This window comes from Cryptotermes secundus, unplaced genomic scaffold, assembly GCF_002891405.2.
Source record: "Cryptotermes secundus unplaced genomic scaffold, Csec_1.0 scaffold815, whole genome shotgun sequence".
Lineage (NCBI taxonomy): Eukaryota > Metazoa > Arthropoda > Insecta > Blattodea > Kalotermitidae > Cryptotermes > Cryptotermes secundus.
Window position 1 is genome coordinate 727,803 of NW_019733329.1, and position 11,884 is coordinate 739,686.

General features: G+C 35.5%; 1 protein-coding gene across 4 annotated transcripts in view; it reads left to right on the forward strand.

Annotated features, from left to right (window-relative positions):
* The window catches only part of LOC111868051 (O-acyltransferase like protein), a 150,891-nt gene extending 142,807 nt beyond the window's left edge, over nucleotides 1-8,084 (forward strand). For all 4 annotated transcript variants that reach the window (XM_033752914.1, XM_033752915.1, XM_033752912.1 and 1 more), the window contains 5 exons: nucleotides 1,500-1,693; nucleotides 4,392-4,521; nucleotides 5,300-5,489; nucleotides 6,132-6,274; nucleotides 7,381-8,084. In XM_033752914.1, coding sequence (XP_033608805.1) covers nucleotides 1,500-1,693; nucleotides 4,392-4,521; nucleotides 5,300-5,489; nucleotides 6,132-6,274; nucleotides 7,381-7,491 — 768 coding nt within the window. In that variant the 3' untranslated portion in view covers nucleotides 7,492-8,084. The remainder of the gene's footprint in view (nucleotides 1-1,499; nucleotides 1,694-4,391; nucleotides 4,522-5,299; nucleotides 5,490-6,131; nucleotides 6,275-7,380) is intronic.
* The last annotated feature ends 3,800 nt before the right edge of the window (nucleotides 8,085-11,884 follow it).

The window sequence follows — 11,884 nt, forward strand, 5'->3', positions numbered from 1 at the left end:
TTATTAATAAGATAGTAAGCTGCATCATCTGTTGATCGTGCATGTCTAAATCCAAACTGTTCATTAGCAAGAATATTATTTTTCTTGATATGTTGTTGCATTCTATTATAGATTACCTTTTCAAAGATCTTAGAAATTGATGTGAGCAGTGAAATAGGTCTGTAGTTCGATGTGTCATTTTTATCACCTTTTTTATATATGGGCTTTATTTCAGAGAACTTTAATCTTAGTGGAAAATTGCCAGTTGTTAGCATTCTGTTACATAAATAAGTTAGAGGAGAAGAAATATAGGGACTGCTGACTTTTAAAATTCTAGTGGATCCATATGAATTTTTTGTTTTCAAGGATTTTATAATATCTTCTATTTCAAAGATATGTGGTGCTGATATATATTCATTAATTCATTTTCTCAGTTCCTCCAGGTAAATGCCAGGAAACTACTCAACAGAGAGTTTGTATTCAAAGAAAAGGCACCTGTAAAACTGCAAAATAAAATATATTCAAGGAACAAAAAAAATATTGATATTAAAATTTGATCATTAGCAAATTAATGGTGTATATATGAGGCTAAAGACTTAGAATATCAAAAGTAAATTGTGTTATAAGGAACCTCCTTTAAATTAAAATAAACTACACCACTTAATCTAACCTGATATAAGCTAATAAAACCTAGATCAATTTATGTGTCACCAAAACTGCCCCAATTACATTCCTCTTATGTTGGCATGATTCAGTATTATTTGTGTGGTATGCGTTGTTAGCCATCATAGGCAGATGACTCGTCAGAAAGGAAATGGACAGACATGATGTTCAGTGGGTGAATGATGCATGGAAAGGCTAATTCCCATGGAGAATGATGTGACAGCTTTGATGTGGTACTTTGTAATTTTTCTGCAGTGAACATAATTACCACACATGTTTGTATAGTGGTAATGGAGTAAATCAGTGGTGGCTAACTTACTGAATATCAGAGGCACGTGATCTTTTTCAGAAGTTCAGTAGCTGCAGACAGATGCCGATCAGATGGCATAGGTGTTTAGCTGCATGACTACCACAAAACAGAGTTTTTATATTTAATTTGTAAAAAGTGATTGATTAATATTTTTTCTTTTTTCACAACAGTTCATAAGAACAGTATGTGGTTTGTAAGTCACAGTTCAGCCAGATCTCCTTTTGATTGTATTTCGAAGGTGCCTAGTTTGAATCTTTCTGAGACTATCAGATGTTCTGACATTAGGTTCTTCGTGGGGTTTCCTAGTTTCTTATGAAAATTCTAGGAGAGTATCTTCCTATATGCCAGAGCTAACTCCTTCCAATTTCATACTGACTGATCATTTATGATCAGTTTGTAGTCTCATCTGACATTTAACATGTATATTTAAATAATATAATTAAAATATTAATTTAATAGTCAGTCAGTCATGATGAGGGAAGACAGTGAAAGGGTTAACATAATCCTGTAGCTAACCAGTTCCGTCATAAATCATTATGTATTACAGTGTTTAACACATACCCATCACTTGGGAATAGACACACAGCTGTTTGCACTGTCTCCATTCTTCGTGTACATTGTGTGGAGGTGGCCGCAGATTGGTCTGAGTGTTCTGACAGGTGTTGCAGCCATCTCTACAGCTCTACGCTACAGTGTGACATACTCCAAACATCTGTCTCACTATGTTGTTTTCGGAAGCTCGTAAGTGCAAATTATACCTGTCTAACGATAGACAATCAATTATATCCAAGGATAAATAAATTCATACATTGGCATTACATTTTTTCTTTATAGTACGTTATGTACTGTATGTACCTTAAAATGAACTCTGCATTTAGTCAGTGTATTTCAGTGTTTTATATGATTCTCAGAATAAACAGCAATTATTTTCCTAAGCTCCATTAACATTTTCCTCTTTGTAATGGAGATGCAATATGTTTCCAGTGAGGTAGGAACTAAATTTTTATACATTAGTTAGATTCGGAATTAGATTCATGATTCAGAAAATTAACTAATGAATACAAAACCTAAATAAAATAAAAAATACTATGCAAAGAATTCATGTGAATTGAACATAGAAAATTTATGCACTTAAGATTGAATTTTTTCAGTGTTCTTACAGATGCACCCACAAATATTCATTGTATCTTAAATAATGTAGTTAGTTAGTTATTGGAGAGGGTGGGTTTCCCCATGCACTGAGACCAGTATTGGTCCATTGTGCTTCCCTCTATGATATTCTACCAGTCTCTATACCCTACCGATATTGGTGCGACCATCAGTCACGACTGAGCCAGCGAGTTCGGCCTCTACTGGCTTGGCAGTATCTATAATGCTTCCCCCATCTATCAGAGGCATTAGAGACTACTGTTGGGCCAGAAATGTCCTTGAATTTAGCTCAGTGACCTCCTTTGGAGATATGAGGTTCTTTTACGTGCCGTAATGCTACGACACGGGACCCATGGCTTAAAGTCCCCCCCGGAGGACTTGTTCCCTGAATTTTTCCGCCCTTAAAAATTCCACGACTTCCGCCGTGTTTGAACCCGCATACCACGAGTCATGAGGTTGGAACGTTACCTCTAGACTACGGAGGCCACTTAAATAATGTAATTGGAATGCTTGTGTGATGTAAAACGTAGATTATGGATTTTTATTTTATGATTATACATATTCATTGTGTTCTCCATTAGTTTTGTAATTTGAACCTTATTGTAGTGACTTTGCACTAACAGTGACACACTTCAGTAATTCCATGGTACAAAATGTACCTCAGGGAGTGGTTTAGGTCCTCAAGAAATTCCCAGTCACAGAAAAGGCAGTTTATAATTCTGTTTGCAAAATTTCACCATTGAACCCTATCCAGAGTGAGCTCACTCCAGTCCATACTGTCATACTCTTATCTCCAACTAAGCTAATAGTTGCTTAGCTAGACAAGTAATGCCTAGTATTATGCTAGGCATTGTAGGCATATGTAGAAATAAGTGTACAAAATTAAACATTTTTTAAAAATGGTCGAGTGACCTATCTGGATGACTTCTCATGGAATGACCCTAATGTCTTTAAATCTCTGTTCTAAGCCAAATAAGTCCAGCACACATTCTTCATTTTTCATTTCATGCATCCTGTTGTGTTATAATATACAACCTCTTTGTTACAACCGTCACAACACAACTATATCAAGGTCAGTGCCTAGTTTTGGCTCTGCTACATGTTTCTGCTATTAGAAGCCATGATCAGGCAAATACATGGCCAACATATATACAACCACTGAATCGCAGTACTTAAAAATTGGATACACTAATATTAATTATATTAANTTATGTAGATGTAGTAATATTAATGTTAATTATTTAGTCGGTGCCTCATCTTACAAAGTATTGTCCATTCTGTAGGGAATGTAAACGACCACTCGATGATGTAAAACATCACTCGAATTTTATTCTTGTTCTATATTATAACTTTTGTTTTATATAATCTAATTTATTGTATTTTATGCCAAATATTTTAATATAATTAATATTATTGTATCCAGTTCTTTTAGTACCGTTGTTCAGCTGTGTATATATGTTAGCCATGTATTTGCCTGATGATGGCTAATGGTAGCTGAAACATGTAGCAGAGCCAAACTTGGCACCGACCTTAACATTGTTGTGTTGTGATGGTTTTAATAAAGAAATTACACATTCTTCAGTCTACTTTTTTGAGATCAGGTTTGATATTGTCCTCACATATATGCATAAGTCTTGTTCCTTCATGTTTTTCTATCAAACCTTAGTCATGTCTTCTTTTTTCATGCATTCTGCATGCCCCATCCATCTCATCCTTGATTTCCTAACTGTTGTAGCATATTGTGATGAATGCAGTTTATGAAGCTCCTAATTACACAGTGGGAGCTGGGATAGCTCAGTCAGTATAACAACTAGGCTATGGGCTGAAAATCTGAGGAGTCGGGGTTCAATTCCCGGTAAGAGCAAGAGATTTTTCTCTTCTCTGTAATGTATAGACCGGCCCTGGGCCCAGTCATTGTCCTAAAGAATGGGGACTGGGGGCTGTTTTCCTGGGGTTAAAAGTGTCAGAGGTGTGAAATGTATAACTGACTGCCATATAGTACAGTGGTTAAGAATTCTAAAGGTAAACCTCCACTCCCTCATACATCTTCACGGTGTGGTGCTTAACTGATTGTACCCAGGGATAGCTTTATCTTTCTTCATTATGCAGTCTTCACCTGTCTCATGTTATTTCTCTTAGGACCAGATATTCTCTTCAGCAACCTATCTCTCTCAGGTCCATTTTAATTTTATCCTCTGATATAGAGTTAGGTCTCCAAAACAATCTATTCCAACCAAAGAAGAAATATTTTTTAACTGATGTCAAAAGCAACCAACCTTTCTGTTTTCAGGATTAGACAGCTGTTTCAAACAGCTGACTTCTCATATACCTTACCAGCACATAGGGCAACAGTTTATGTTATGGGGATTGCCCTGGGCGTTGGTCTCCGTTACTGTGGCAGAGACTTCAGACTTAAGAAGGTACAGCTAGACAGTGTTCCAGATGCATTCCTTGCTGTTTGCTCTACCTTATTGGCCTTAATGTTCAGTTATTGTGAATAAAAGACTGCTGTTATAAATGTAGTTGCATTGCAAGCCAAAAATTATTTTGCCTTATATTCTGTTACATATTCACAATAGTAAAAATAGGAGCAAAGACATACTCATATATGACTGACCATCTCTGTATTACCCTGAAAATGAAATTGATTGTTTGCTCAGTAGACCATTGTTTATTACTAAAAAGAACAGTGAAATATATGCCCTTGCTAAAGCAAGCTTTAAAATATCAAAATTTCTTTCAGTAGGTGGCATCAGTGTATCAATATACCGATGTACCAATGTTTAGAGTAAAGAACAGGCTTTTAAATGATGTATACATGTTGCATTTGATGATCATTTGAGGAAATACTTTGGATTTTTGTCTCTGACTGTATTTACTCTGAAACAGCCTTAGTGTTTCATAGTGTTTCAAGCATGAGTTATGTGTTAGGGTGTGGAAATCAGAGGTTAAGGTTTCTTTTAGAAGCAGTGGATTTGAAAACTGAATAAAATCTTCAATGGGGAACATTTCACATTGAGATTAGAAGCCCTAACAAAATTAACATTGAGATTATTGACTTGGCAATCATTGAAAGTACAACATTAAAATTGATAAAGCATCAATTTAAAGAAAATTAAATGTGGGTTCCACTCAGTTGTTAACAACAATTTAATATTTGGAACTGGATCAGTATATGAAAGCTTGTTGTGTGTACAGATGCATCTCACACTGGGCTGGACCGCTGCTATGGTTTGCTTCTATATGTCAATAATCAGCCCGGCACACATGGCAAGCCGACACTACATCTATAACACAACAGAAGCTGCCAACTTTGCAGCATTTGTACCTATTACCTGGTGTCTGTTCACGGCCTGGATTATATTTGTGTCTTATATTGGTCATGGAGGTATGTATAATCTGGTATGATGGGAGCCTTGGATTCCCACAGAAATCAGATGCCTCTTGGGAAGAGGGGTTTCCCATTATCAGCAAATAAAAATTTGTTAGTTGAATGCATATTGGATGATATTCACATACGATAGAAGGATGTTCCCTGTTTCGATATCCAAAGTTGAGGTTCATCCAGTTGCCATATTTAAGTGAAATTGAGGCCCTCAAGTCAGTGACTGAAGATTTCTGTCTCCTGAGATATGACACCATGTTGTCTGGTAGAATGTTACCAGCGTTCTAAAAGAAACTGCTGCCTTTATCATCATGGTGGAAGAGTCTTCTACACTGAAGATGGAGACACCATATTCCTCCAAAATCAGGCTACATGGCATCACATTCTAAGAAGACTGAATAGGAATCTTAATGCAGTCATGAGCTAATTATAGCTACTATCCTAGCATTTGCATGGAGAAGTTAAGGGGAAATGATGGAAGTCATCTGTCAGAATAGTTTGTGTCCCAGCTGAGATATGAACCAGGAACCATCCAAATATAAAGCAAGAATGCTATCCACTCAACCATAACATTTAATACAATTAATGTATCATTTAATGATTGTAGTTCTTATGGCATTACAGTAGGTTTTCTATGCCCTGCAGGTTTGCTGGGCCGTATTTTATCATGGCATGGATTCCTGGTGACCACAAGACTTTCTTATGCGCTATATCTCATTCAGTTCCCAATACTTTTCTACATGGTTGGCAAGAATCGCGCTACTTACACGTATAATGTGCTTCTTTTGGTAAGTTTTTAAAGTATTCAGATTCTGAAGTTATATAATCCTCATGTGTTAATTAAACCAGCACATTAATTTCGTGTCAAAACAGCCATTGCAAATTAAATTTCTGCTGTAACTTTTTAATGAATATGTTTTTTTTTCTATCTGTAAAATAGATTTTTATTACCACTTTGAAGCCAGATTTTTATCAGGGATGAATTAAAAGTAATAACAATGTGTGTAATATGCCAAGAAGCATTCGAATTCAATGAAAAGAAATGTCACATGCCTTTAGAATAGTCACGTACCATGTCATCAACCTTATCCCAAATCTGTGGGATGTGACTGATGCCATCAATAGATATTCCTGTTAACTGTTGCAAGAGATGGTGCCATTGTTTACATTATCGCCTCCATAGTGTAAAAACCATTTGCCTCTTAGATGTTTCTTCGTTATTGAGAACAGACTAAAGTAGCACGAACTCATGTCCGAGAAGTAGAGAGGATGTTCCAGAGTCCCCTTGCCACCATGCCAGAAGGTTTTGCCTCACAGCAGTGCGTTGTCATGCAATGCAACTGATTGAGCACCAATGTAGAAACACAGATGCTTTTGTCTCACTAAAGGACACAGATAATGCACCAGAAATACTTAGTAGTACTCTGCATTGACAGTACAACCAGTGAGACTGCACTGTGGAGGATGGTAACATCGATATTGCCACAGTGAGCATACCTTTGATCCTACTGTTTTTCTAGTGAATTTGCTTCAGATGTGGGAAACTGGACGGCATCATTCATTTGACTGCCATTTCAGTTCAGGTTCATAAACTTGTGCTCTGGTTTCATCAAGAGCCACTATATGGCACGTTCATTTTCTTGTCTCTTGCTTGTTTTCTACCTCTGCCACCAGGATGTAGATATACTGTATAAATCAGTAAAAAATGGTGATTATGTTCCATGTTAACAATGCTTACATTTTATGCAGTGATTGTGTTGTTAATTTAATGAATATTATCACTTTTAAGGGTTTAAGTATAATATTTTAATTAATTTGTTTGAATTTTATATTTATGAATAATAATACCATATTTCTGAAGCTACAGCTGACATTAACAAATTCCTTGTTGCAGGTTGATGTACCAGAGATGGTGATAATTACTGTGGGCTCTATACTCCTAACACTGCTGTTTGATCTACCATTTCAAAATATCAGAAATATTTTGCTCAAGAAACCAAACTAGTTGTACAAGTACACATTTTTGTGGTTATATCTGTTTTGACTTCCAAATTCCAGTGGATATTTGGGAGTATTCACAGTATGTGTAATAAATGTGGCAGCCCACAGCAGTAGTATTTTGAGAGAGGAAATTTATTTTCTTCAGTAGGAACACAGATAATCATTCCATTCCAATATTCTCAGTATGAGAGTAAGAAAGCTAATCTCAGAAGTGTTTCACTGAACACCAACAGATGTTCCCATTCCAGAACTGGATGAATAAAAGTAAAAATATATGAAAGGAAGACCAGCCCTTTTCATGGACACACAGGAATGCAGTTTATGTGTACCAGCAAACTTGTCAAGTCAGAAGCCACATATCTGTATGACAGTACTTTAAAAACTTTTTTTTAAGGAAATGCTGAAGGAAACCGTCCATTTACTGTTTCTTTGAGATGATTTGCAGTGTATTCTAGACCATATCTTTTTGACTTCACATATTCACATTTTTGAACCAAAATGTGCATGTTAAAACTTTTGTAATCTGAACATTTTGGATGACTTGTAACAGTAATGGAACGTTGTTTCCACAAATAATAAAAGTATTTTATCACACTATCAGAAGATATAAATGTTAATATTTGTTTAAAAAATTAACAGCTGTCACGATCACTGTAGAGACCAAATCCACAGATACATTTATTAGTCATTAAATGCAGTATCTTCCTGAAGCTTTTTGAACTTCCTGCATTTTCCATACTGTGAAGTGACATCTGCCTTTCCAGCTGTAAACAAATGCTGGATCAGTGTAACGAAACTGGTTCACGATGATTCCAGGATGTGATGCCATGCAGTTTGGTAGAACATTATGAAAGTTTCAAAGGGACCTGCTGCCTCAGTCTTTAGGATAGGATAGTATGCTGGACCCTCAGAAAACAACTTTTCTAAAAGCCACATTTCCTTCCTCCCTCCCTCCCTCCCTTTCCTGCTCTTTTATTCATGTTCGCTGTCTGAGGGCCCCAGTCTTTGTCCTGCCTGTCCATATTCCCACTTCTTTCCATCCTCAGCTTACACTCCTACCCTGAAGATGGAGGCAGCAGGTTCCTCCAAAACACTGGAAACACACCCCACAGGGCAGAATTATCAGTCACTGCAATGAGAACCTCAAACCTCACACAGCTGATTCATATTCAGAAAGTACCATATTCAAATCTTAATCACAGACTGAATGTTCTCTCTGGAGTTCATTGTTTCTTTGCCTCATTCTCTGCTTGAAATTTGCCTAATCTCCCTAAACAACCTTCCTTACCCATCATTCATAATTATTACCATGCATAACTTACTACATAACCTTGAAAATGACATGTCATCATAAACTGACAATAATGACCTTACCAATTACAAACATGAAATAAAATTTAATATCTGACAAATTTCCAACCAGTGTGTGTGCCTATATGCTCCTGTACTTCAGACCATGCTTGCCACAAGCATAATTAGATGAAACATGAAGGATTGTTTGAAGTGTTTTTGGTGTATTTGTGAGTGATTTTATGATACTCTATGATTTAGTACATTTGTAGACTGCAGGTGACATCAAGGACCACAAAACGATTTTTTTTAAGTAATTCATAGTTTAATACTTACAAGAGGTATAGTCACTTTTGTAGGGGAAGGGTGCTGAAATGAGAAGGATGATGATGTGATAGTGCTATACCAAATATTTTAAATGGCTTCCCTTCTAGAGCCCAGTGGCGTAGCATGACTACCGAAAGCAGGGAAGCAACTTTATATACGTGTATATAAATTGTTTCTACATACCCTATAGTTTCTATCTTCTATTTAAAAGAAAACAGCCAATAGTTTAATATGTATTGTATATTTAAGCTAATATATTAAAATAACACATAATTATCAACACAATTTTATAGCCATCAAATGACAGGGTTGTGAACCTGGAATATAATTAATGCTTACTTTATTGTTTATAATTCAGCTCGATTCTTCTGTTTTTCTTGGCAAACAGATCAATAACCTCATCTAGAAAGCTGGGTTTGGACTGCAGTTTGTTTAGGAAGGACTTTTCAATGTTCATCAAAGCCAGTGATGACAACCTATCCTGGTTCTGCGAATTTCTTAAGTAGTTTTTTAATCTCTTCAGAGCTGAAAATGAGCNGAAGAAGTAAAATCATGTCCATTTTCTTGCATGAGCCCGAATGGAAATGCTCCAACCTTTTGAAAAGTTGAATAAATCAAGGTTAGCTTGTGACATAGAGAGAACCATGAAGTTTGTGTTACAAAAAGGAAATTGAAGCTCTGAATATCATTTTGTTGATGGTATAAGTGTCCAGACAACTTCAGATGCAGATTTTTTCCACTAAATTTAATTTAAATTAGTTGAGCAGTTTGAAGCTAGATAGACAAACAAGAGATACATGACCTACATATTATGCATTCACTCTATCCACTTTATAGGAAGAAAATAAGGAACTGCTGCAAAGCAAGAACAGAGATCCTCCAAGTTTTGTAAAGCAGTAGCTGAACCCATGTTATGTGAAACACTGAACTCATAATCCAGTTTTTCTACCCTTCATGATATGTTGCCATCTGTCTTTGATTGAGCGTTTATGTCTTCTGTGAATTGACAGTCCTGTCAAGAGTGAAGTAGGGTTTCAGGATTGCAACCCCCTTTTACATACGTATCCCCACACTGGGCCACAAGGAAAATTCATACAAGAAGACAGTCACAATTCTTAGCAATTGAAATATGAAAGATTAAGCTTAATTGAATTAATGTTGATATTATGTATTGCCANTGCCATCCTCAGGTGCTTTTCGATTTACGTTAAACTACTTCACTGCATGCCTTACCGTCTTCATACTAAAATAACTAAAATATATGTTCATCATATATATTGATAAATATTAAATATTAAAAATATTTATCAACATATATGATGAATATATTGATATATTGATAAATAATAAATATTAAAAATATTTATCAACATATATGATGAACATATATTTTAGTTATTTTAGTATGAAGACGGTAAGGCATGCAGTGAAGTAGTTTAACGTAAATCGAAAAGCACCTGAGGATGGCACCTTTGTGCCGAAACATGTAGTGCAGAGGTGAAGAAAGAAGTGGATGAGTGTATGCACTGTAAGACGGCTGGAATAAGTCATGGACATAAATCAGTGCAACAGGACGCTAAAATATAACATTAGAAATAATGTTTATGAAACATTATTATAGAAACCGAGATTTATTCATTTTATGATTATGTGCTACATATAAGTTCCTCTTTGTGAGTTGCTGCTAGTGTTAAATCACTTTATAAATTGAAGCAAAAATTCCTGGCATATCAGTGACCTTAGCTGTGGCTGAAAAATATATTCAGAAATTCACAATAATGGATTAAAGGTTGTAATATAAATAATAGAACTAGCAAAGGAACGAGACACATATAGGAAAGGAGAGCTTTGTGTAGACAGTGTATCTACAATTGAACAAGTAATAGACAAAGAGAGTTCAGTCCACCATATTAAAATATTGAGGTTACTTATGGGCTACCTTAAGGGAAGGTCTCTAAGCTTTGACTTAGATAAATTATGAGAAAGCCTTTTATATAAAAATATGGCTTTGATGTTGGAAGTTTTCACATTTGTGACTCTAGTACTTTTTTTCTGGAACGTGACACTATTGAGTCTTATAGAAGGTACTGATGTTTGGGAGGAACATACTGCTTCCATCTTCAGCAGAATTTCCTGCATCCAAAACTTACTTTTTGGGTACCAGATGACATCAAGCAAAGAGGAAAGAAACTGATAAACCGGAAAGGAAAAATTGTTAGAGGCAAGAAGAGACTGAGGGTCTTTGCCTGTCAAACCATGTAAAACAGGAATTTTACAAGAATGAGAAATTGGAGGATGAGACATAAAGAAAGATTGTAGTATACTATTAAATGATCTATTAATAGTTTTTCAAAATTAAGAATAGTGGAAACATGTACTCCAAATTAGAGCTAATATATTTCATTCATATAACAGCTCAATCTTCTTCATAACAATAAATATATATAATCTCAGCTGGACAACTTCTAACCTGAGAGAGGGATTTTCAGAATGAAATGTTGTGTTTTATTTGTGTCTCACATGAAAGCTATCAGCTTTCCCACAGGTTCACTGTGACTGGCAGACTTCTTGCAACTGATATGGAATAGATATTACAGTGTTTATATATCTGTCTGAATCGACTTGAGTTCATTTTTTAATTATAAGTGTCAATCATTTACTTTTCAACAATATTTTATTATCATATAACTATTACAGTTTTCTGCACTATTACTGCTAAACATACTCTTGTTTCTTTATTACCTTGGTACTGCAACTCCTGTGTGCAAGCCAAGGTAATA